This window comes from Podarcis melisellensis (genome assembly GCF_964234715.1).
Source record: "Podarcis melisellensis genome assembly, chromosome: 6".
NCBI classification, from domain to species: domain Eukaryota; kingdom Metazoa; phylum Chordata; class Lepidosauria; order Squamata; family Lacertidae; genus Podarcis; species Podarcis melisellensis.
The window spans coordinates 81,318,022-81,344,814 of record NC_138538.1 but is presented as its reverse complement, the minus strand read 5'-3'; the positions used below and the strand labels follow the sequence as shown (position 1 = coordinate 81,344,814).

The following is a 26,793-nucleotide window of genomic DNA, read 5'->3' as shown; positions in this document are numbered from 1 at the left end:
AAGAAACAGGGCCTTGTTTGTTTGTTTGTTTGTTTGTTTGTTTGTTTGTTTGTTTGTTTCAGAAAGGGCAACCCAGCTGTGGATTACTGCAAATTAACAGCTTGGAGGCATTTGTTCCTTGAGCACAAAAAAATTAGTGAAGTAATTATGGGTCCAATAATGGCAATATTGGCAAGCAATTTCATCATGGTTAATCTTCAGGGTACAGATGACAGCAGGACTATAAGAAAAAATGGTGCTTGAAGGACTTTTTTTTTAATCCACTGCCATCCAGTCTATTAATCTACCATTAAACTAGATGGTGTAAGGTAGTAAACTACGAGCAGATTCACATACAGAAAATGTGAATGAATCATAAAGGCAGAGTAAATTTACTCAGTGGAAGAGCTAATGACTTTTCACGCAGAAGTTCCAAGTTTCATTCCTAGTGCCTCTAGCTAAAGAGAATCGTTTAAGCCAGAATGGGTAGACAGCATTGGGCTCAGTGGGCCAATGGTTTCAACTCAGTATTGGGTAGCTTCAAGTGGAAGCGAAGTCATCCTGAAACTACAGAATTAAGCTGCAAGAAAATGTGGCTAGAAACAGAAAGGGCCATATCAGAACAAAGAAGAGGTGGTGAATGCAGATTATATGTACTACTAAACAGTAGTGTACTGGTCTGTATAAAATGGCATAAACCACTTTCTGACACCGCTTCCTTGTGTATACCTAATATTTTGAAATGTCAAGTGGGACTCTTCCCATTGGTCTCGCTCCTGAAGTCTGCATGTTCAGTGAAACATTGGTAATGGAAGCCTGTGAGCTTATAGTTGTGTACGCATAGGTTTTCTACCCTACTAGCAATCTCTTAGTTTACACACAGAACCAGAGAGTTGCTGCTCAAGAGCTCCTCCTTAAACCAACACAACCTTCTTCTATGACTTCTAGCTTCTTCTTTTTTAAAAAGAAGAGGGAATCAGGAAGGACTGACACTAGCTATGAACGTTGGGGTAGGTAGGAGAAAAACTTCATAGCAAAAGAACTACTCACCAAGGAATAGTTCAAAACAACAGCCACCGTTGCAAAACCAGCAATGGTCATCTGTATTGCTGCAGTTTATTCATCCAAGATTAGGTAAAGGTAAAGGTACCCCTGCCCGTACGGGCCAGTCTTGCCAGACTCTGGGGTTGTGCGCCCATCTCACTCAAGAGGCCAGGGGCCAGCGCTGTCCGAAGACACTTCCGGGTCACGTGGCCAGCGTGACATCGCTGCTCTGGCGAGCCAGAGCTGCACACGGAAACGCCGTTTACCTTCCCGCTAGAAAGCGGTCCCTATTTATCTACTTGCACCCGAGGGTGCTTTCGAACTGCTAGGTTGGCAGGCGCTGGGACCGAGCAGCGGGAGCGCACCCCGCCACGGGGATTCGAACCGCCGACCTTTCGATCGGCAAGCCCTAGGCGCTGAGGCTTTTACCCACAGCGCCACCCGCGTCCCTTCATCCAAGATTACCAAGTGGTTAATTACACACGGTAGTAAATACACCACTTGGTAACGGGTTACTGTATTCTAGCAGCTGCCACACAAAGTGTAGCAAGCAGTTGAGTCTTAGTAGTATGTATTCAGCGGAGAATAAGTATCTATGATGAGCAAGATGAGAGAATGTGCAGGCCTCATTCATACTGCTTGACGCCAGATGTTAGCTGCGGTGATGCAACCTCAAACCTATACTTGACTCACCCACCACAAAAAAACAGATTTTAACTGAAACTTCTGGGACCCATTGATGAAAGACCTGGAGCAGATATAACATGCCATGAAGTTTCAGGCTTAATCATACTGTATGTGCCAACCAGGAGTGTCAACTTGAATAAAATATTGTGGGGGTCCAAGTCAGCCCTGCCCCACCTAATTGATCACATGGGGTTTGGTTTTAACAAATAGGTTGGTCTTAAATTTTATAAAGTCACGCTCACACCATACATTTAAACAAAGCCATATCTAGGGGGTGGGGTAGTCAGGTATTTTTTTGGGGGGGGTTGCCCTGGGTGCATTCCACTTAGCAATCTTCACCATAACAAGAATACACCATATGCAACAAAGGTACAAAAGTACTGCCACTTACCGAAAGAGGGTTTGTACATTTACAATAGTTTTAGCATCTGCCATATAGTCCTCTTCAGCACTCATGGTGCTTTCCTTATCCACCACGACCACATTTGCAGCAAAGGTCACACCACACCTTAGCAAATCATCTAGGCTTTTGAAAACAGGGCGAAATGTTAGGCAATGTTAAAAACATATGGCTCGTCATAAAATTAGCCACATATTGTAAGCAACCTTTACAATATTTAGGAATTTGGAACCCTGGAGGTCAATTTACAACCTGTGGTGAGCTGATTGCCCTGCAAGTCATTGAACTCAACCTTTGTTGCACCTTAGCATGCAAAAAACAAAACAAAAAAAACCAACCCTAACATTTGCTGCTCTGGTGGCTCCTTATATACAATATGGAAGCAGAAAGCCAATATACGACATTTATTTCAACTGGTTTTCAGATGGTTGCTATGGGCCCAATGGTCATGTGGCATGACTCAGCCCCTCAGTAGATCAATGCACAGATAAATCTGTTCTGTTTTAACTTTGATTAACTAATCAAGAGCCAGCCATAGGAATGCCCATTCGTTTCCTGCAACCCCAGCCTTGCAAGAGAAATCCCACCCTCTCACACTTTTAATAAGGGTTGACTTTGGTAGCAGCTGCTTCACCGAAGTTGACTCAAGACCTATTTGAGTGTGCCTGATTGCATGGAAATCTTACACACAAGCACAAGGGAACACAGGGAGCTCTGCCCCTTGTGTTGATAGCTCAGTTGCCTTCCACACTTTGGAGGGTGGTCGACAATGGGGGGCTCCTGTCCTCCTGGAGGCTCCCACCATGATTTATAATCCCAATATTTCAGGGTTCTAAGTTGTGCTTTCATTATCACCTTTCTGCTTTGTTTTGCTATTGCTACGCCCTGAAGTGAAGAAAGAGATGGTTGACCATCCCTGGAAGACACTGGACCAACCCACCCCTGATTTGCAACAGCTGGCCTTGACACCAGACATCTGGGTGGGGTGAGGAGTTTAAAGGCGGGGGGAAAGGTTATGAAAATGAATGTTATATTATATAAAATATAAATGTATTGTCTTATTTCTCCCACTTCCCCCCTATGATAATATATATTGCACTTCTTCTTCTTCTTCTTCTTCTTCCCTTGGAGACCTTTGCATGACAAGTGACTAATAAGCCTAATATATGAAATGAAATGAGTAGAAATCCTTGAGTAGAGGAGGCTCCGCCCCCTTTAGACTTCACCCTCTAACTTGTGGGTGACAATTGTGATTTGCTTAATGTGCTTGTTCCCTACCAGGACAGACTTTGCTCGTGTGCTCAAGACATCAATTCCATAAAACATATTTTGTTGCACTGTGCAAAATATGAGCAAGCCAGGGCTGAACTGATACTACCCTTGCTGGTACCTTTCCCAGGAAAATCAGAGGCTCACTATGTCAGGTTCCTATTGGAAGACCAGACAAATGCTAGAACATAAGCAGTGGCAAAGTTTTTATTGGTGGTTGCAAGAACCAATGATCCCTATTATTCTGAACAAAATGCTTGTTTAACCTGGAGGTAGGCCGTATGAATTGTGTATTGCTTTGTAACGATTTGTTGGGTCTCTGGACCGTAATAAAGATTGCTGTTGTTGTATATGTGAACAGCACAAATAAAGCTCGCTTTAAACCAGTATCTGAAACCCACATTAAAACCCAGTTTCAGATTTCAACAGCCAATGTCACTGCCAATATACTGCTTAACCACAGAGAAATGTTTGCTTCATGGAGTGGGAAAGAAACAATCTTTCCGAGTCTGGCATCCAACTTATTAAACTGTGGTTAATTAGGCATTGCATATGTACTGACCCACAGCATGATTAATTTCCCTTGGCTGATTACTATCTTTTGGGACACTATTTCTAACTAAAAAAGTAAAGGTCAATTTAAAAAAATGAATAAACCAGACATACCATATTGGATAGTTGGTAGGAAGTAATTACATAGCATCCTAGGAAGAATGGCAGGCACAAGCCTTCCGTTTTAAAAAAATGTTGGTAAAACTATTGCTTGAGTTGCATTAAGATGGCATTTCAAATAATCATATTTCATTTCCAAAGGCTTCTCATGAAACTGCATTCTTCCGGAAACACAGCATGATGACATTATTCCCTGCAATGGTTTCCCAGTGTGTGAAAGCATTTAATTTGCTTCTAAGATGTGAGACAAAGTTTGGCAGTGCTTGACATTACGCAAGCCTTCACTGTCTCCTCCTTGCCTTGTTCCATGGATGGATTGCTTTGCACAAATTAAGTTCATTAATTGCACCCCCCCTAAGTTTTGGGTGAACACGTAAAGCAGGCATCCCCAAACTCGGCCTTCCAGATGTTTGGGGACTACAACTCCCATCATCCCTAGCTAACAGGACCAGTGTTCAGGGATGATGGGAGTTGTAGTCCCCAAACAGCTGAGTTTGGGGGTGCCTGACGTAAAGTGTGACCATAACAAATACATTTGCAGGCGTTTATCATACATGAAGGCTTGTCAGAGAGACAGCAAGACAGAGGCTGTCTGTTGAATGTACGCTAAGGTTAAAACAAACTGGGTTTGTTTCCATAAGGTGTGGGAAATTCAGACAGTTGACACATGCAGCTTTCCACGACTGGCAGTCATGCAACAGTAGCAATAATTAAGAAAGGAGCAGGAGAAGAGAAGAAGAGTTTGGATTTGATATCCCGCTTTATCACTACCCTAAGGAGTCTCAAAGCAGCTAACAATCTCCTTTCTCTTCCTCCCCCACAACAAACACTCTGTGAGGTGAGTGGGGCTGAGAGACTTCAGAGAAGTGTGACTAGCCCAAGGTCACCCAGCAGCTGCATGTGGAGGAGCAGAGATGCGAACCTGGTTCACCAGATTACGAGTCCACCGCTCTTAACCACTACTCTACGCTAGCTCTCGCACTTCAAACTGTTGTTCTCAAATTACAAGAAGGTCCATTGAAAGCATCCCCCACACCACTCTATGGGGGAATGTAACAGATATGGATGTTGCTTTAGAAACACAAAGAAACACTTTTGATGCTGATGCAAGCATGTAAAAACAGAGAGAGAGCCCTGTGGATGGGGCATACTAGATTAATATTGAGGTGAACATGATGGTCTAAGATTCAGCTCCCAAAGACACTAAGGTGCCTGAATGCTTTTTCCAAGGTGTGTGGGTGTGTAGCAGCTAAACAAAAGTGCTATTTAGTTCAGAATTTTGCACAAGAGAGAACTCCCTCCTTTACTTCAGGTCATTTGTCTTATCAAAACCACCCGCTTTGAGAAGCTCCCCACCCCTTTTATTCTGGGCGGAGGAAACTTCTAATCCAGATTCTAGCTAGAGACAAGAAATTAAGTTCAGTAGCCGCCTAAATGGAATTTCCAGAAATTCACCAAGCATACGCTGCTGTCTTTCAAAATTCACACTTCTGTGAATTTTGTATCTGAATTTTGTAATGGAGTTATCAAACCAGAAAAATGTATATATTTAGGGGAATTGTGCAGAAAAATGCACATCTTAGCAAGCAAAAGAATAATGTACAGCAATGCATTATAGCAAAGGGAGATGCTTTCAAAAACATGTATGCAGGGCAAAATTACATTAAACTGCGTCTCTGAGGAAAAAGCTGTGTAACAAACAGATGCAGGTACATGGCAAACAGAATATAAGATTCAGAAATGTAAGGTAATGAAAATTGACAAATTTGTGCATTACTAATTGCAGTGGATTTAGCTCCTCTGGGTGAAACAAAACAAAACAAAAAAGCAAAAAGCAACCCACACTCCAGGAAAGCACATTTACATCATTTGTAGCTTGAGTCTCTAATACTGCAATATTTACAGGTAAGTTCACATATTCAATTCCCCCTGTCACATACAACATGTAGGTTGTCTTGTATAGTCAGGGAATTGAGAATGCAAAGGCTAGAAAATGAACTCTTCACTAAATAAATTAGACATTCCGGTCGACTTGGAAGAACAATCATTATGTGCTTGAACACAGATTCAAACGATTGACATTCTGTCCATGGTAAATTCAAATTGACTGTGATTTCAGCATCGTGAATGGACGTTGTAGGTATTCTTCACCGCACGTTCAGATGACAGCTCGTCAAGTTACAGAAAATGTTTCAAAAGTGGGTGAAACTAGGGCATGGAGCGTTGTGATCCATTAGCACGATGCTCCTAACTCACGAGGGACAATGGTGAGGCTCGACAATGAATGAACTGAGAATGCCTACTTAGAATGAGTCCTAGAATCCTCTGGAATCTTCAGGGATTCTTCATCAAAGGAATGGGTGCATAAAAATACTAAGGGCTAGAAGGTTCTGAAAACACTGGTATTCCCCATGTGTGTGTATTTCCAGTCAGGATATAGGCTCACTGAGGCAGCTAACAGGAGTTGAGACTACTTTGATTTCAAGTGTATTAGACCACAGTGCAAACATAATGATCTGCTACATAAATTATTAACAGATGAAATTAGACACGCAGTCTTAATATCATTTGAACAGATAAGCATTAAGATGCCAAATTACCACAATTTCCTCCCAACTCATTATTATTTTATAGCATTCTTTTGTATTTTTGCCAGGCTATTAACTTTTAATAACTGGAAATGAGAAATAACAGGAGAGAAGGTGGTCTAGACGGGATTCATTGATAAGTTATGCCGCAGTGGTGAAGAACCTTTGTACTTCTCACAAAAGGGTCTTTTGATTAATGTTGCTTTACTAAATTCAGATATAACTTCCAGCTTTAAAACCCGGCAGAAGATGCCATAACTACTACATACAACCTGTTTTCTTCAGTGTATTTTAAGTTTTCCAATTAACTAAGGATCCGCCTTGTGCCAGAAGGAAAAGAAGTTTAATGTATCAGCAGGTTTTGCTCAAATAAACAGCACGGGCTGGCTCCGCTAAGTTGTGCTAAATTAGCTGAACTTACATCACACAAAAACAATGAGGCAAGTATTGGGAACTGTGTTCAAGTTACTTAATCTGGACCTAACTCAAGATGATCAGGGAACACTGATATTTAAACAAAAATATTCAATAAATATGGCAGCCTACAAAAATACTGGGTTGTATCCCAGTATCCCTGCACACTGTGTGTGCAGAGTTCTGCTAATGCAATGGGAATTCCCTGCTTTTCCTCTCACCCCTCAAAAAACACATTTTCTCCATAGGGTGTAGATGTTATGGGTAGGGAGGCAACTTCAGAGGAGAGGATGGGAAAGTTTGATTGGGAAAGCAGAGTGGAGAAGAAACCGGGAGATGTTGAAAATTCATACAAAAATAGCTTATTTCCAACATATCAAACCAAATTGCTCCGATTACGATTTTTTTATATGGCAGCAACAAACAGCTGCTGAATTATACACCAATCTTAAGTGTGTTTCTTGGTTTTTTTTAAAATATATTAGCCATTGCTGTCAATAACAACTAAGACAGAGCTCTGCAAAAATTCCAAAGGCTGTTTTCATGTATCCAGGGGAATTTGCATCTTCTGTACTGATCCACAGGGAAGAGTTTGGGGAAACTTCCAACTTGGAACTAAAGGATAGCCTGCAGCTGTCATGTAACATTTCCCTCTGGGGAATTTCAATGGCAACACTTTTTAAATTTAAACTTCCCACAGTGCTTCAAAGTACTGGCACATGAGGGGTTCTACAAAGCATTTTGGGGAATGTAAATAGCAGCCGCAAACTGCCCCTCTGCTCATGGACATGCCTTTGTTATTCACAACCATGTAAGCCCCGAATAGGAGCCCACAGCAATGTAAGAGGGGATCGCAAGCCCTGCTTGTAAGTTGATGAACAGATAAAATGGCAAGGGGGCATTTGATAGCATACCAAAAAGCCCTTGACAAGCAGAAGTAAAAGAATCTAATTGCAGTTCCAAACAAAAACTGGCTTGGACAAAAATGTAAGGTAAACTTGCGAATGTACCTTTTATCATATGTGGTGGTTGTTTAAGGTAGTAAAAGCTTTCTGGGAGGTGGTATATAATGAAATGAAAAAAAAAATGTTTAAAATAACTTTTGTTAAAAAACCAGAAGCCTTTCTATTAGGAATTATAGGTACCAATATTCCAAAGGAACAGAAAAGACTCTCTATATATGTGACAACAGCTGCTTGAATGCTGTTAGCCCAGAGATGGAAAGAAGAAAGAGTCGCTATCAGAGAAGATTGGCAAACCAAGTTTGTGGACTATACTGAAATGGCAAAGCTGACTGGAAAGCTCAGGAACCAAGAGGACAAAAACTTTACAAAACAATGGGAAAATTTTAATAGACGACTACAAGCAGATGAAAACATTAGCTTGGAAGTTAAGAAAGACTTTGACACATGGTCTAGGTTGAAACTTTCCTTGTTAGGCCGAATTGCTGTTATTAACATGAACGTATTGCCGAGATTGTTGTTTTTATTCCAGACATTGCAAATTTTGGATAAGATGGACTGTTTCAAGAGGTGGCAGAAAGATGTATCTAATTTTGTCTGGCAGGGCAAAAAGCCCAGAATAAAATTCAAAATCTTAACAGATGCAAAAGATAGAGGGGGCTTCGCCCTGCCGGACTTAAGACTTTATTATGAAGCAGCAGCTTTTTGCTGGCTGAAACAATGGCTACTTCTTGAGAATACAGACATCTTAGATTTAGAAGGATATGATAATAATTTCGGCTGGCATGCATATTTATGGTATGACAAGGTAAAGGTGCACAGAGGTTTCAAAAACCACATTGTCAGAAAAGCATTGTTTAATGTATGGAACCGATATAAAGATTTGTTGGAGAATAAAACCCCCAGGTGGTTGTCACCCCTGGAAGCCAAGGCGGTAAAAAAACTCAATATGGATCCAGACTGGCCAAAATATGGTGAAATCATAGAATATGATGGTGAAAAGATTAAATTACAGAGTATGGAGAAATTGAAACCTAAAGTCCGAGACTGGTTACATTACCAGCAGATTAATGAGACGTTCAAGCAAGACAGGAAAGTAGGATTTCAGAAGGAGAGGTCAAAGTTAGAAACAGAATTATTGGAGCCCAATACTAAGATTCTGTCTAGAATGTATAATTTGTTGCTGAAATGGAACACACAGGATGAAACAGTAAAATCAGCAATGATTAAATGGGCACAAGACATTGGTCATGAGATTATGCTTGCAGACTGGGAAAGGTTATGGAACACAGACATTAAGTTTACGGCATGTAGTGCCTTAAAAGAGAACATAATGAAAATGATCTATAGGTGGTACATGACCCCAACCAGGCTAGCAAGGATATATCATTTGCCCAATAATAATTGCTGGAAATGTAATGAATGTGAAGGAACCTTTTACCACCTTTGGTGGACCTGCCCAAAGATTAAGGCCTACTGGGAGATGATCTATAATGAAATTAAGAAAATTCTTAAGTGGACATTTGTTAAGAAACCGGAGGCTTTTCTCTTGGGCATGGTCGGCCAAACGGTACCAAGGGAAGACAGAACATTCTTCATGTATGCAACCACGGCGGCAAGAATTCTACTGGCAAAGTATTGGAAGACTCAAGAACTACCTACTCTGGAAGAATGGCAAATCAAGGTGACAGAATTTATGGGACTGGCTGAGATGACCGGCAGGATCCGTGACCAGAGGAGAGAGACGGTGGAATAGGACTGGAGGAAGTTTAAAATTTATCTTAAGAATTGTTGTAAAATTTTGGAATGTTAAAATGTCAAAAGGTATGAGATACAGAATTATAGCGGTTAAATTTGAAATATGAGAAAAACTTAAGGGAAAAGAGTTTTGAAATTGATCAAAGGTTTGCTAAGAATTAACACTTTAAAATTAAGGATGCAGTGAAGGGGAGGTTTGGGGAAGTCTCATCAGTGTTAGTTTGTGTTGTTTTGTTGTTGTTGTTTTTGTTTTGTATGTTCCTGTTATTGTCTATGTTGGTGAAAATGAATAAAAATATTTTTTTTAAAAAATGAAAACATTAGCAGGATTTTACTTGTAATGTAACAAATACTATGGAAACTATGACTGGATATAAAATATAGATTGTGGAATAATATGCAGTTAATAAGGCTGCTGAACACGCCCCCACCGCGGCACCTGGTTGGGTGGCCACCGGGGGGCGTGAGCGCCAGCCAGGTGAGCTGGAGGCAGGGGGCAATGCCCCCTGCTGGGCGGTGCCCGGGCTCCCGCCCACAACCACTCCCCTCTCTTTCAGGGAGGAGAGTCTTTATTAGACTAGCCACAAAGGGTGTGTGAGTGTGTTGGAGAGAAATAAACTCAGAAACAGTGTAGCTCTAGCTCTCCAAGTCCCATATCACGCTGCATTCTCGCCAAATATGTAAACCACTCCTGTGGATCAGCCTAAATCCTTCATGTCAATGTGGATTGACCTTGAATTCCCCACAAGCTTTTTGAGTCTCTTTTGAGAGCAAGACAGACAAGTATTGTAGTGACTTGAAAGTGAGTCATGGTTACTAGACTTGCAGAAATATTGTCCCCAACAATGGAGCCCCTTCCAAAGCAAACTGGAATCTGGGTCTCAGAAAAAGGATTGTTATTTTTAAAGGGTAAACTAGTAGCTCAACGGTTCAGAAGGGTGAAGGATAAACACGCATGCAAATATGCTACCATTTGAACTATGACACCACACAGGGACACATGCAATTACACAGCACGGCACAGCACACTACAATATGGAGTGTTCCAAGGATTTTTTTTACCTACTTGTCAATAGAGCCCACCATGTAGTAAACCATTGGAAACCAACAGATTGCATCCAGAAAATGCATATCTGGCCTAAGCAGCAGATGGGTCACAAAGCGAAACATATTGTCACAAAGAGTCATGAACTAAAATGCTAACAAATGCAAATGCAATTTGGAAATACTATGATAACTCAAAGAATACTTTTTTTATTATTCATTCAAAAGGTTTATCTCATTACAACCCCAGGTAACAGGAGTTTTTACTTAGGGAAAACTATCAAATAAATATGATTATATACATATCAGTACTTCTAGCAAAAGTGTCGAAATCAGATGCTTTACAGGGCAGAATAAACCCTATGCTTAATGACACTGTATTGATAAAGACAGATACCTTTCCCACACACCCTGTAGGAATCATTTTCCTGTAACGTGGCCCCAAATAGTTAGGGGTTGCATGTGGGTGGCGCAACAGTGCGCATGGGGCAGATCATATAGGCCTTTTTCAGCCTATCAGTACCTTGCCAGATGCTGCTGCAGCAGATTAGTAATATAATAATAATAATAATAATAATAATAATAATAATAATAATAATAATTTATTTATACCCCACCCATCTGGCTGGGTTTCCCCAGTCACCCAGCTATCATCTCATATAAAATGGCCACATTTTTGTGCACAATTTCATCCTCATGAATCCTGTTGAAATCAATAGGATTTAAGTCTATCTAACTCAGTGTTGGATTACTGCGGAGTCGCTGAGCTAGAGGATAAGTAACGCTTTGTGTAAGCAAAACTTTTCATACATGCATTTTCAGGAGGCATGTGAAATGGCACAGTTTTCAATGCTTGCTGCTGAATTGTTTTGATTTTATGTTTTAACTGTGCTCCTATGGGGAAGAAGGACGGTGTATACATATAAATAAATACATTTGTGAACCGTATTTTGTCAATATTCCCTTTTCGTTGCTGTTGTCAATATACTGAGAAACAGCAACACAGGGAGAGGGAAGTGTGCTACAGAATACTGGGGGGAAACAATACTTTAAAAAATGTTATATTTAAAATATAAGCCTCACAAACAGGATGTAGTGCAAGCACTAGAGGGCACTGTGGTTTTAAACTCCAAATTTCAGCGCAGTGTGAAATTTTCAGAGGTGACATTGAAACAATATCTTAAAGACATTTCACACATTATGATTCCCGGAAAGGAAGAGCTAGAAAGAGATCTACTATTGATCATAGGTTCAAGATCTTACATTAGTGAAGTCTGATATTATGAGACTATACGGCATAAGGAAGGGAACCGTGACAGTTCAGGGTTCTTGCTCTTAACGGGGCTACTTCTTGTGTTCTTGTTTAAAATACTAAAAGCTACCCTTTGCAATAACGTAAAAGCGACCTGTTATTATTAGCTAAGCCTTTGTCAGGGCAAATGCATTCCAATTTATGCTACGGTTACCAGATATTTTTTAATGAATCCGGCAGGGACACTTTTTTTTTAAGCTGAGTGGCAACAGGGAGTCAGTAGTGGGGATGGTGAGGTAAAAGACCCTGGGCCCAAGCATACATGCATATCGAATACAGGTGCAAAGCCCTTATATTGCACCCTGTGAAACATAAATGTGCAGAGTTTTTTAAAAACTGGGCAACAGCCACCTGCCCGTGACTCCCGAGCCTCCCCCAATCTCCTGCCCTGTTCCTTGTTTTGACTGATTAGGGGAGGCTTGCAAGTCACGGACAGGCAGCTGTTGCCCAGTTTTTAAAAAAACTCTGTGCATTTATGATTCACAGGGTGCAAAAGAAGGGCTTTGCACCTTGTCTGGCAGAGAAACCACACACCTTGCACCACTCCTGGGCAACGCCCGCCCGTGATTCCTGAGCCTCCCCCAATCTGTCAAAACAAAGGGGGAAGGGGGCAGGAGATCTGTACCGTCGGGCATCCCTGGTTCCCCTTCGGTAGTGGCGGCGGCAGCAAGCAGCTCTTGAAGCCAGCCAGAACCAACTGCGCTATTGGGCTGGCTCTGGGCTGCTGAGGCTGCCGCTGCCACGTTTCCCAGGGACAGATTTGCAAATCTGGGGACATTCTGGGGATGGAATTTGTCCGGGGACAGATTTGCAAATCCGGGGACTGTCCTCGGTTCCCTGGTATCCCTAATCTATGCTTCCCTGGGAAGCAACCGTACCTATGCAGAAGTTCAGTATGTGAAAAACAGGTTATCTGGTGGAGGTTGAGTTGAAAGTGGGCTGAAAGGTTGAATTTGTGCAAACAAAACAGTGTATGCATGCGCCTGTGTGAAGGGTTGTGAAGGGTTGGACTCTTTCAAGATGAAATGTAGCGTTTTGCAATTCCCAGTAATACGAATGGCAAGCTAATATGTACAGATGATCCTTGTACAGCTCATGCGATAGCCATGTTGAAATTTCATTTTGCCATATTTTCAAGGCAGTTGCACCTTAATCTGTCATATCTGAACTTCACCGTTGGTGTATAAAATAAACACTTGCTGCTGACCATCTTCAAGGTACTGATGCCTTAATACTTCCAGTTGAAAACCACCCATTTAATGAATTAGCCAGGGATAATGTAGAACGTATCGTGTCCTGAATATGAACCCATATCAGTATATTAATATATATAAAAAACAGCATTTTAAATCCACTTACGGATTATCTAGTAGTAACACTATGGGATTGAGTTCTTTCTTTGGTCTGTAATAAGCCCTGAGAGGAACGATAAAGTTGTAGAGACCATTCCCAGCAGTCTCTGCAGCTACTATTATGATTTTGTTTTTGAATCCGTAGGCTTTGGCATCTTCGTAGTAATTATGTTGGCATCCCTAAAACCAGAAAGTTAAAACAGGCACCATGGCCTCTGTTTATAGGAGAGACTGCAAGAAGACTTCAACCTTAACATAGTAACTTGATGGTAGCTGAATTTGTTGAATTTAAAGACCTGCCCACTTCATGAAATATTGTTGCATGCACAACAGAGTACCTATATTGAACAAACTCATCACGTTCAGTACTATAAAAATGGAAATAATAATAATATTGTTATTTATTCAGATTATTGTAAGATAACCCTCAAAGGGAGAATGGTTGATGAAAACCTTGGACTATGCAGAGACGGCAAAATTGACAGTGCTGATAAAATACACAAATTTATTATCTTTTAAAGAAGAGCAGAAACCTTTTCTAGTCTATATAAAAAGTTTTCTCCCATTCGTGAAGACCACAGGGGGGTTTGAAGTGTAAGAAAATAGCAGAAAATATAAAGAAACGTGTAAGAGAAGATGAACTTGGATAAGATGGAACCTTCAAACAAAATTGTATGTAATTTGGGTTATAAACATTAATGTTGAGTGATCAGGAAGTCACTCGTTTTGTTGAGTCGGAATATAATTGTTGAGTAACAAATGTAACTTTCTATATGGAAAAAAGAATAAAATATTATTGTAAGCTGCTGCGGAAATATTGTAAGCTGCTGCGGAAATTCAAAATAGACTGAACAGCAGTTTAAAATGTGATAAACAATAAGATGAATTTATAGTTAATTTGATTTTGAGTTCTTCCTGGGCCACACAGATGAACATTCCCCATATCTTCCATGCTGCTGTTGCATAATGGACAATTTTACATGTGGAACATGAGAAGTTTGGTCTCATGTTTGCACTGGCCTGCAACCAGACAGGGCAGTTAAATATATCCTGTCATATCCGATCAAGGAAATACTTTCTGATCTAGGTATGCTTCTCATCTTCTTGGACATACATGCAAACAAAAGGTTTTGCTTCCTCCATGCCTATGAATGAAACCTAGCTCTGAATTGCCTGCCCCTCTTAAAATAACCCATTGCTCACAACAGAATCATAGAACCCTGAAGCCTAACCCCAATTTCAAGGTTGCATCTACCTTACATGGCATTATATGGCAACTCTACTCTCACAGTGTATGAAGCTTCTTCCCCTTCAGAAGAACATCTCTGGGTAGGGCTAGCCCAGTGGTCTCCAGATGTTTTTGGACTACAACTCCCATCATCCCTGACCACTGGGTCCTGCTAGTTAGGGATGCTGGGAGTTGTAGTCCGAAAAAGCAGCTGGAGACCCAAGTTTGGGAAACACTGGGCTAGACTAATATGTGCGGGGCCGTGGCAACCATGTTTCTACATGGCAAGCCATGAACCATGCCAACAAAACTGTGTAACAGGCCTTATGGACTTCATGTTGAATTATCTAGGATACAAATGCAGCCATGCGCACAAAATAAACACACAGGAAACACTTTACACAAAATTGTAACTTTACCTTATCTAACCTTAGGCAGCAAAACGGCACTTTTTCATGAAGCAAATGGCAGAAGGTAGGAGAACTTCCTATGTACGGGGAGTAAGGGGGATAGCCTTTCAGATACCTAAAACAAAGAAATGTGTGGTCTTATTATCACTCTCAGCTACTTATTATCACTCTCAGCTATGAGCTTCCTCAGGACACATTCCAGTACAGTGGGGACTCCGCTGCCTAGGACCCTCGTACCTACGGGACCGCCTCTCCTGGTATGCCCCGCGGAGGACTTTAAGGTCCATAAATAACAACACTTTGGAGGTCCCAAGCCTCAAGGAGGTTAGATTGATTTCAACTAGGGCCAGGGACGTTTCAGCACTGGCCCCTACATGGTGGAAGGCTCTGTCACAAGAGACTAGGGCCCTGTGGGACTTGTCATCTTTCCACAGGGCCTGCAAGACAGAGCTGTTCTGCCTAGCCTTCGGCTTAGACTCACTCTGACCCCTTATATGGGATTTGGTATATAAATTTTCCCTTGGCTTTTTTGCTGGCCCATGTAGGACCAGCATGGATAGCTGGCTCAGGTGAATATCTGATGTTTCCTCCCTTTATGGTCTTCATTTATGGGCTACTACTATAATGAGGCTCCATTTTAAGCTGTATTTTAAGCCGTATTTTAATTAACTGTTTGTTTGTTGTTGTTGTTTTTTCTATTATCTTTTATTGTAATTCATATTTGATGTTAGCCGCCTTGAGCCCGGCCTTGGCCGGGAAGGGTGGGGTATAAATAAAAATTTATTATTGTTTATTATAAATATCTTTCCATGTAATAATAATAATTTATTATTTATACCCCGCCCATCCGGCTGGGTTTCCCCAGCCACTTTGGGCAGCTTCCAACCGAATATTAAAAACAATACGAACATTAAAAAACTTCCCTAAACAGGGCTGCCTTCATTGTACATTGTAGCCTCCTTTACCTGAGACATAGAGTTACTATGGAGAATATTCCAGTTTTTATACAGTCTCACTAGTGTCCCCATGTAGCAATCTGGATTAAAAAAAAAACAAACTACTGCATATCTGCAAAATAAGAAAAAACAAAACAAAAAGGGCCTTCCTGGATCTCATTGCTGCCTCATTTTTCCTAAGCTGCTTTTCCTCTGACTCTTCAAACAGAAAAACTCAGCTTTGGATTGTTGGTCAAATCTTACTTTGCATATACAACCATCCTTGTTTGCATACCCTGACCTTTTGGCTTCAGACTTCCTGGCTGTTACCTCCTGTTGTCCTTTCGGTGCACTCTGTTCCCTTTTCTTTTACTTCAGAAAAACTTGCCTTTGCCAAAAGGGAACTGATTCTGCTGATAACAGTTATTATGCTCACGGGAGAGAACTGGCCCAGTTTCCAGTGGGTGTCGTAAGTTCCACTGTATAAATGCATATTTGTACCATTGGGGCCGCGAGTTCCCTCTCCCCTAATTTTAATTTCTGTTATTATTACTCATATGCAAGATTAAAAACCAGGATTTTACTGCTTTGTTCGTCTTTTACCGTTAACCATTTTCTTGAATTCTATCCTTCAGCACCAAGTACATATTCTGGGGAAAGCTGGTACAGTGGTACCTCGGGTTACATACCCTTCAGGTTACATACACTTCAGGTTACAGACTCCGCTAACCCAGAAATAGTGCTTCAGGTTAAGAACTTTGCTTCAGGATAAGGACAGAAATTGTGCTCCGGCAGCGTGGCGGCAGCAGGAGGCCCCATTAGCTAAAGTGGTGCTTCAGGTTAAGAACAGTTTCAGGTTAAGAACGGACCTCCAGAACGAATTAAGTACTCAACCCGAGGTACCACTGTACATGCCTCACATGGAAATATTAACATTTTGCTTCTAATTATTTCCATCACATCTAATATCCTTTCTTCAGCTCCATGCTAAAAAACCACAACTTATTTATGTGAATGGAACATACTCAAGGCCATTCAAAACTTCTTCGTCTGAGGGAGTTGTTTCATCTTCTGACTGGTCACTTAAGAGGTCGCAGGTATGAATTGCTGAGGTGTCAGCAACCTCCAAAACGGGTGCTATGCTGGGCCTCCTGCCTGTTTTTCCTGCCTCTGAAGGAAGGGTTAGGGTAGCCACACTTGGGGATCTGCAGCTTGTATCTTGCAAATCTATAGCCACAGTACCTGGAAGGAAAGGCAGAAAAGAAACAAAACAAAAGTGGGTGCGGGGCGGTGCATAGCTGGAGGGCCAACATATTTGATTTGAAGAAGAAGAAGAAGAAGAAGAAGAAGAAGAAGAAGAAGAAGAAGAAGAAGAAGAAGAAGAAGAAGAGGAAGAAGAAGAAGAGTAGTTTGCATTTGATATCCCGCTTTATCACTACCCGAAGGAGTCTCAAAGCGGCTAACATTCTCCTTTCCCTTCCTCCTCCACAACAAACCCTCTGTGAGGTGAGTGAGGCTGAGAGACTTCAAAGAAGTGTGACTGGCCCGAGGTCACCCAGCAGCTGCATGTGGAGGAGCAGAGATGCGAACCTGGTTCACCAGATTACGAGTCTACCGCTCTTGACCACTACATCACACTGGCTCTCAGAAATGAGTTGAAAAATATAGTAATGTGCAATTTGATCCAGAGGATTAAGAACCAAACTTGATGTGATGTCAGAATTGCAACCCTTGCCATGGACAGGTCAGAAGAGATCCGAACCCTCCATCTCCTATACTTTCCCCTCCCTTACCAACTCTATGTTGGGATCTGTGGCTGGAAATCTGCAGGGGGGGGCAGCTAAAAATTGCTGCACTTAAAAAAAAAACAACCCATGGAATGAAGGGTTTAGTTCCCACTCACTTCAAATCACTTCCCAATATCCACGTCATATGGAATTGGCACAGTGCCGGATTTACGTATAAGCTAAACAAGTTTATCTTAGGGTCCCACTCTCTTGGCCCCCCCCCCATTTTTTAAAAAAAACTGGATGTACATTTCCAAAATATAAGATAAAAAAAAATAAAACCTATATATAGCAACAGTGTTTTGTGTTGTGTAGGCTCCTATGATAAGTAATGCTAGCCTGCTCCTCAAAATATTCAACACAAAAAACAGTGACAATTCATTGTTGACAAAGGACAGCTGGACGTATAAAGGGCCCCATTACCTTCAGTAGCTTAGGGCCTCATCAAACCTAAATCCGGCCCTGAATTGGCAGGCCGTGGACTGAATCACATAAGTGTACTAACCTACCAATATTCTTATTGTTTATTTATTTATTTAGATTTGCATACCGCCCATTGCCCACAGGTCTCAGGGCAGTTCAGAAGATAACATCACAATATAAAAACACAAAATACACAATCAAAACAAAAACAAAAACAACCCAATAACCCCCTCTCAACACATTTTTAAAGGGCATCAGATGCTCATCAGTCAAAGGCCTGGTTAAAGAGGAACGTTTTTCCCTGGTGCCTAAAGGCGTATAATGGCGACCATCCCTGGGGAGAGCTTTCCCTTAGTTATGCATTGGCCCATGGAATATAAGGAACACCCCCCCTTTTTTAGGTGCCCCATCGCAATAGTCTCAGCCGACTGTACTATGAGAGGACTGCTTTCTCCTCAATGGCATCATCAATCCCTGTGAAACACTCAGCAAGGCCCACTAAGATAATTATTCCTTCTGAATTTTGGCAGGCTGATAATCATTGCATTGATTACAATTCCAGGAGAGGGACCAGAAAAAGAGAGAGATTTGTATTTAATTCCATATTGCATTCTAAGGGTGAACGAACACTTATCTGGGTGGGCGGGATGAAGAGCCCACCCATTTTAACCCAATCAAGGCTTTAATGAGCATGGGAGAGACTTGAAATGGGCTGCAATTATTTGAGCCGAAGGCTTGGATTACCTGTTCTAACACTCATTCTTTCTGTAGCTATTACTTGAAAAATCAGCTTCTGAAAAATAGAGCTGTTCCCCTCTCAATCAGAGGATGAATTGTACGATTACCTTAAGTAAGGTTTGAAATAACAACACAGGGCAAGAACACCGAGTGCTTTTACATAAAGTGATGTGTAGGAACTTCGATTTGACTCATCTATTTGAGGTTATGTCAAAATGCTGTCTCCGATTAACATTTTATGCAGATGTAGTCAACACAGGCTTAAGGAGAATGTACCATCAATGTAATGCTATTTTTTGTGATACACAGATGACATGAGAAAACTTGGTATACTTGTTTGTATAACATTATTCTTGTGTATAAAACCCAAAATAAATAAATAAATACATAAATGCTAAGAAGGGGGGAGGGAGAAATCCCATTGCATTAGTGTCAATTTTTTAATGTCTTTTTTGTTTTAATACAGTGGTACCTCGGGTTACATATGCTTCAGGTTACATACACTTCAGGTTAGAGGCTCCGCTAACCCAGAAATATTGCTTCAGGTTAAGAACTTTGCTTCAGGATGAGAACAAAAATCGTGCTGTGGCGGCGCGGCAGCAGCAGGAGGCCCCATTAGCTAAAGTGGTGCTTCAGGTTAAGAACAGTTTCAGGTTAAGTAAGGACCTCCAGAACGAATTAAGTATTTTACCCGAGGTACCACTGTACTGTGATTTTATCTTGTGAAATGACCTGAGACCTGCAGGTATAGGGCAATATACAAATTATTATTATTAAAATTATTAATAACAACAACAACAGCAACAATAAATCATTTGTATGCTAACACAAATATTTTGTTGAATACCGCCCATAGTTTTGTATTTCATACATCACTGGCAGTCTCATACCCAAAACTGCTCAGAAATTCATTTTTTAAAAGTGCAGATTTGAAAGGGTTGATCTGCCATCTTGATTCAAATTAGTGTCTGGTTGTGTCCAAACCTGGTCCTTGATCTTGGGAACCATCATACAAAATTTGGTTATAATATCTTAAGAGATACCCAAATACATAGCGAACAAACTGCTTCCCAAGACATACAGATTTTATTTTGTTGTTTCTTTTTTATATATTTTAACAAAAACAGCATCACTTTACTTTTGCTTACCCATACTAGCAATTATGCTGTGCACTGGCAACCGAGAAGGACCATGATAAAACGACCTTGACATGTGATTTCTCCGATGCTGCTCTTGCTTCTTAAAAGCTGAATTTTCTTCTTTTGTGATGTTGATATAAAAGCATATATCTGAAGAGCTCATGATATAGCGAGGCCCTGGGTTGAGCAAAATATTTTTGTTGTCTTCCCTCCTGACACCAATTAGACAGACACCAAACCTTAATTTAAAATTTGTATATATAAAAAAGTGGTTAGGAAAAATGGAACAAAGTTCAGGATGTATATAAACATAGACCTAAAAATAAATTTATTTTTGTATCCCCCACATTATGTGGAAAACTCAAGTTGGAAAAAATGAAAATACATTACTGCCCCCAAGCTTCCAATATCAGAGAGTTTGTCCCCGCCCTCTGCTGCTCACAAAGAAATTAGAGTTGAAAGAAGCACTCTCTTGAAGCCAATAGTCCACTCCTTCACCATCTAATGAATCTTACTGGTCCAGTAAATGCCCCACCCTCAACTAGGATCTCTTAGTTCTGTACACTATAATATTTGATTGTGTAAACTGCTTTAATTCCAACATAGTAAAACTGCTACTATCATTGAGAGGGTGCAGTCTATCTTGCAAACCAGAATGTGTCACACGGGGCTTGCGCAAAAAAGAAAAGCAATGGAAATGGCCCTTAAAATGTCTATTTTGTTTTTAAAGGAGCTCAACCACTTTTGTAACTTGTCCGGACAAAGTTCTCATGGTGTCCATTGTCCTCATAATTGTTCCATCTCTTTCTTGTTGTTTTTCGACTTAGGCTGCGTCCAAACTAGGGTGCTAATGTCTACTTGTGTTGCTATTTCCATGTGGAAGTTTGTGAGCCTTCATCCACACATGGGCATTTCAATTATATGCTTCTAAAATCTCTCTAGATTTTAGAATGGGGGGGTGTTTGAGGTGTATTCCCACTGTGTACTGCTGTCTCTTCCCCTTGGTTATTACTTTTCTGTCCACAATAAGATCCCAAAATCTGAGACCCTCTATGGGCATGTAAGCAGGTATTCATTTACTTGTCAAAACAAAAAAAATCCTTCCAGTAGCACCTTAAAGACCAACTAAGTTAGTTCTTGGTATGAGCTTTCGTGTGCATGCACACTTCTTCAGATACACACAAAAGCTCATACCAAGAACTAACTTAGTTGGTCTTTAAGATGCTACTGGAAGGAATTTTTTTGTTTTGACTATGGCAGACCAACACGGCTACCTATCATTTACTTGTGTACTTCCATCTTTTTTTTGGTCTATTTTTGAAATACAAGCTTCCCTATGTATCAGATTTGCACAAAAGAGCAGTAAAAAGTGTGTGTGTGTGTGTGTGTGTGTGTGTATGTTGCTTCAAAGCTCAGCAAGAATTTTGAGTTGCTCACATGAAAGACTGCTGCTTTCTTTCCTCCTACGATCTTTTCCTGTCTCCTGTACCTGAAAGGACCGTTTTTATTGGTACTACAGGTATTTTGTGCAAAAGCAGTTCTGCACAAATACCTGTTTTAAATGAAATATAAAATACTGTGAGCCTGCCTTCAGCTGGTGGAAAAGGGTAGGCTGCATAATTTCCTTTGGGCTGATGGAAACAGATTAGATGTAGGGTGTGTGGTGATAGACGGCAGCCAATGAATTGTCACAACATTTGTAAAAACAAAACACAGTGTGCTTCAGAGTGTCCACAGTTAGTTAACATGTGATTTTATATTGGAGTGTCTTCCTTTATTGATTAACCACAGCCCAGCAAAACCTGAATTTAGTAGGGAGAGTGGGGGCTGCTACTTGAATAAGGACAATTTGCGGGCACTGCCCCCCCTCAAAAAAACCCATAGAAACACAAGCAGTTTCAGATCCACATTAAACTCCAGTGTGAGTGAGTCCTATTTTCTTTTTGTTAAATTGTGAATTTGTTCCATTTTCCATTTTCTTTAAACTAGTTATTGATCCCATATGCATTAAGTAAGACCTATCTCAAGGCTCCAAATCCACTTTTTTGTGGGGTGAAATGGTTTCATATTTTTGGAAGGATATACAGGTCCAATTATGCAAATAAAGCATTAACCCTTAACCAGAACTCTTAGCTCCAGAAAGAGAAGATGTAGAGGTAACACACAAAGTTTTTTCTGTTTTTTAAAAAATGGGATAATAAGAAACTCGAAGGTGTGAAAGAACAGTGTTCTGGACACATCCTCAAGTACGTATTATTCAGTGCATATAGGACTTGAGAAGTCAAAATTAGCATCTTGGACTGGGATAAATATAGGATGCCCTGAGAGGTATCATCTTACAATACAATTGTCATCACAGCCTTTTACTCATCCCTTTCATATACTGATGAAATCACACAAATTGCCATACAGTCAGCATATTTTCAAGCTCTGCCTTGCACAGAATTAGTTCCCCTCAAATTATGTTTGTGATCAAATGCAGCTCCTGCATTATAATGACATCTCAAGGGATATAACAGGAAAATGTTTTAAGCCTTTTTCATGTTGCACCAGCTAATTTCTCTAATCAGACTCTTAATCCCACCCCCTGTCCATAAAATGAAAGAAGACTCAAATTATGCACCATATTAAAATGGTGTTATTATTGCTGAGCAAAGACCTATTTCCAGGTCCTTTTCTCACTACAAAGCGTTCTTAAAACCTATTTATAAACAATTGAAAACAGATAAAGAGAAAATAGCTTTGCCTCTGATGATTTAGAACATTGCTTGCATTTGTGTTTGTGTTGAGCTTTATACAGTAAGACAGAAATGGTTTGCCCTAAAGCAAATCCATCTAAGTTCATACGCTGTATGATGTGTGGCACAGGTGAAAACTATTTTTCAGATCAAGGTCTGTATGCTCATCCGGGAAACCTTCCTGGGGTCACATGCCAGAGGAGCCACAGAAAATAGTGGACAAAAAAATATTAAATTCAGCTTTCTACAGAAGGCTTGTTTCTACACGCTCACATACACTCTCTCTCAAATATACCTCTCTATCTTCCATCCAGGAAACCTAGAGACATTGTGAAAGTTCAAGGACACATTCCACACAGGCAAAAACCCTCAAGGAGGGTGTCATTGTGGGCTGGCGAGGAGTGTGGCCTAGGGAGAATCCCAATGGCCAGACAAAGAGACCCAGAGGAATTGAGTTTCCCCACAAATACCCTAAACGGCCTCGGCCCAGTATACCTGAAGGAGCGTCTCCACCCCCATCGTTCTGCCCGGACGCTGAGATCCAGCACTGAGGGCCTTCTGGCGGTTCCCTCATTGCAAGAAGCAAAGCTACAGGGTACCAAGCAGAGGGCCTTCTCGGTAGTGGCACCCGTCCTATCGAACGCCCTCCCATCAGATGTCAAAGCGATAAATAACTACCTGACATTCAGAAGACATCTTAAGGCAGCCCTGTTCAGGGAAGTTTTTAATCTGTAATATTTTAGTGTATTTTTGGTTTCTATGGAAGCCGCCCAGAGTGGCTGGGGAAACCCAGCCAGATGGGCGGGGTACAAATAATAAATTATTATTATTATTATTATTATTATTATTATTATTATTATTATTATTATTATTTACCACTTGGCAGACTAGTTGTCTGTACCGTTTTTGCCAAACTGTAATGGGAATGCACCACACTTTTCTGAGCATGACCAGAACTCCAAGGAAGCTATTCTTGAAACAAGAACTTGTGTGAGATGCAAGAACGTCTTTCTAAGTGTAACTCACTGAGAAAGAACACTCAATTCTGTCCTCTAGAAAGAGAACATGGCGGTTCGAACCACTTTTGGGGACACTACCACCAGATGTGGCACATTACAATCTTTTACATCTTTCTGTTTTGACACTTTTTTTGCTTGAGATGACATAGAGCACCCTCCCCATTTATGTGAGTAGTTGGGGACTACTAGTTGGGACCAGGGCTTGCACAGGAGAGAAAACCAAATTTGGGGAGCATGATGTGGATTTAACATGGCTATGGCCATGGGATTTGGGAAGGGAGGAGTGCAGTGCTGAATTAAGACCTTTAGAGAGGCCCTGAGCACTTAAAATATTTTGGTGCCTCCATATATACAGTATCTAATTAAAAATATAAACAATAATAAACAGTAAAATTAAATTTTGGTTTTTTAAATGAAACGAAGCCTACAGTGAGACGGAAAACAAAGTCTTCAATCAGATCCTGTAAACTAATCTTACGTGACACATCTGCTTCTATACTTATTAGACACCCAGCCTGTCTTGTTGCCTAGTCGTTCTGTTGGGATTTTTAATATCCTTCAGCTGAGAAAATGAATGCTCAGCTGAACAATTTGTGACCATTCATGTTAAAAATCTGTCAATGGAAAATTTCTGTGTTGCTAACCTTCCCTTGATGCCTCAAGCACGTGTTTATTTTGCTTAATCCAGCCCTGGGGAAGTGGTAAAGCGGGCGTAGGCAAACTCCAGCCCTCCAGATGTTTGAGACTACATTTCCCATCATCCCTAGCTAACAGGATCAGTGGTCAGGGATAATGGGAATTGTAGTCCCAAACATCTGGAGGACCGGAGTTTGCCTATGCCTGCGGTAAAGGAAGACCTCTCAGTGCATAACCAAACAGCAGATCTCACTAGGCATCAGGTGGTTTTTCAATACATAGGATTTCTGATGAGGGCTGAACAACTGGATCTGTTGTCTCTTCGATATCAACCATATCAATGCCAACTGAGATCAGGACCATGGCGTCCAGGGAGAGCACTATTTTCCCAGTGAAAATTGCATTTATGAAGCTCTTATCTGGTTTGGCCCAGAACAATCATTATCAGCCCCCAAACATATAGGAACTGGCAAGAAACTTCCAGATGAGAGTCTACACTCGGTAGTCTACTTTAAGAATGCAGTGAGAAAGGTGTAGTAGCTTCTGAGCTACGGAAATGGTACAATTTTAAATTCCAATGTACCCAACCAAGGCTGTCTCTGTAGCATACATTCACATAAAACCCTATCAACTGAGGTGCAGGCTTCTTAGTAACAGGCCAAACAGCTCTGTGCATTCCAGTCAACCAAAGAAAGAGTTTCTGAAAGGAAGTATTGTTAAATGCAACCGTTAGAAATGAAACATACTTTTTGTGTGCATGGAAAGATGCATATGTGAAACTCTTTCCCTCATATTCAGCAAAAAATACACTCTCCTCCAGGATAATGTGATACACTTCATTACCAGAGCATCTGCCGTACATTTTCTGCCACTGTTCTGGGGATTGTTGACCCTCCCTGAAACACATATAGAAAACAATATTAAACAGTTTCACCATGCAGATGGACAGAGGATTCATGACATGAATGGAGCCTCTTCTCCGCCATTGATTACATGGCGATGACAATAACCTTCAAGAGTGCCAAAAAGAAGTCCTGGATAAAAAGTCATGCATGGAATTTACTGAGGTTGGATTCCCACTCTGTCACAAGCCATTTTATAATCTCTCCAACTACCCCCGCAAGGAGGAGTGAAAGAAAACAGCTTGGAGAGTTGCCCGCCATCTTCTTCAGGCTGTCTCTCCCTCCCTCAGCAGTTACCTCAGAGCTACCTGGGCACCATCTTGTCTTGAGGGGAAGAGAGATCTAGCTTTCTAAAACCTGCACACGCCTTTGCATGGTCTCTACCACATCGTTTTGTCATTTTAGCTGGTGTTTTTCATTTTAATAATTTTAGGTAAACCATTTTGTGAGGTTGGCTTGAAAAGCAGTATACCTGAAATAAAGGCTTAACTCCCCCCTCTTTTTTTTTTACATTACAGTATAACATTTTTGACTTCAATACGAATATCCTGCTGTGGAAGTCTGCAACGGAAAGGACATGCTATGTAAAATAGAAAACCATCTGTGATAAGGAATTAATAGTAGGAACATTTAAAAACAGCAAAACTACCCCCCCATCTTATGCTAATTAATTCCTATTTGCTAAAGAAAACCGCCAAATGATCACGGACTCAGAACTCCGCACACACTTGGCTGAGCACATTAATGCTAATGAAGCTATGTTTCTCTTCCCACTTTCCCTTCAGTGTTCTCGTCTGGCAAGCAAAGCTGTTTCCTCCCCTCCACGTCTCTTAGCAGGTGCCAATGAAATGGGAGCCATTAATATCTTGACATTTGCCTGCCTCAGTGTGTTGTGGCGTTTGGTCCACCTTGGGCGATGCTCGGCTGCCACACAAAAGGCTAAACACTCCCCTGTGAGCAAATGGCAGTGTTTTATTCAGAGCGCTCCCCACTCCCACCTTGCGACTTTTAAATTTTATTTATTTATTTATACTTATTCAGCATACAAACAAGCATTGAATAAAACGAACGAATAACACAAAAACAAAAGAAAATACAAAAGAGAAAAGACAACGATAATAACATAAACTACAATCAAAAAGCATAAAGCATTACATTCTCCTAAAAAAGGAAAAAGAAGAATGAAAAATAATACTGAAAAAGAAAAAAGAAGAAGAGGAAAACTGACTTCCAACTAACTCCATGTGGATCTTTATTCCTCACATCACTGATTGTCTGTAAGGATTAAATTTTTGGAGAAATATTCAAATTACCTGTGAGATTTTTATTCTAAGCTAAACAAGTATGAATCTGAGAA

At 40.8% G+C, this 26,793-nt stretch overlaps 1 protein-coding gene across 5 annotated transcripts in view; it reads right to left on the bottom strand.

Moving 5' to 3' along the window:
• KCNT2 (potassium sodium-activated channel subfamily T member 2) overlaps positions 1-26,793 on the bottom strand; it is a 222,334-nt gene that overhangs the window by 28,590 nt on the left and 166,951 nt on the right. For 3 of the 5 annotated variants that reach the window (XM_081914811.1, XM_081914813.1, XM_081914810.1), the window contains 7 exons: positions 25,281-25,430; positions 20,151-20,380; positions 17,080-17,296; positions 15,129-15,234; positions 13,489-13,661; positions 10,840-10,911; positions 2,102-2,236 (listed from right to left, as the gene is read on the bottom strand). In XM_081914811.1, the coding sequence (XP_081770937.1) occupies positions 2,102-2,236; positions 10,840-10,911; positions 13,489-13,661; positions 15,129-15,234; positions 17,080-17,296; positions 20,151-20,380; positions 25,281-25,430 (1,083 nt within the window). The remainder of the gene's footprint in view (positions 1-2,101; positions 2,237-10,839; positions 10,912-13,488; positions 13,662-15,128; positions 15,235-17,079; positions 17,297-20,150; positions 20,381-25,280; positions 25,431-26,793) is intronic. The other 2 variants (XM_081914814.1, XM_081914812.1) reach the window with 1 other exon arrangement.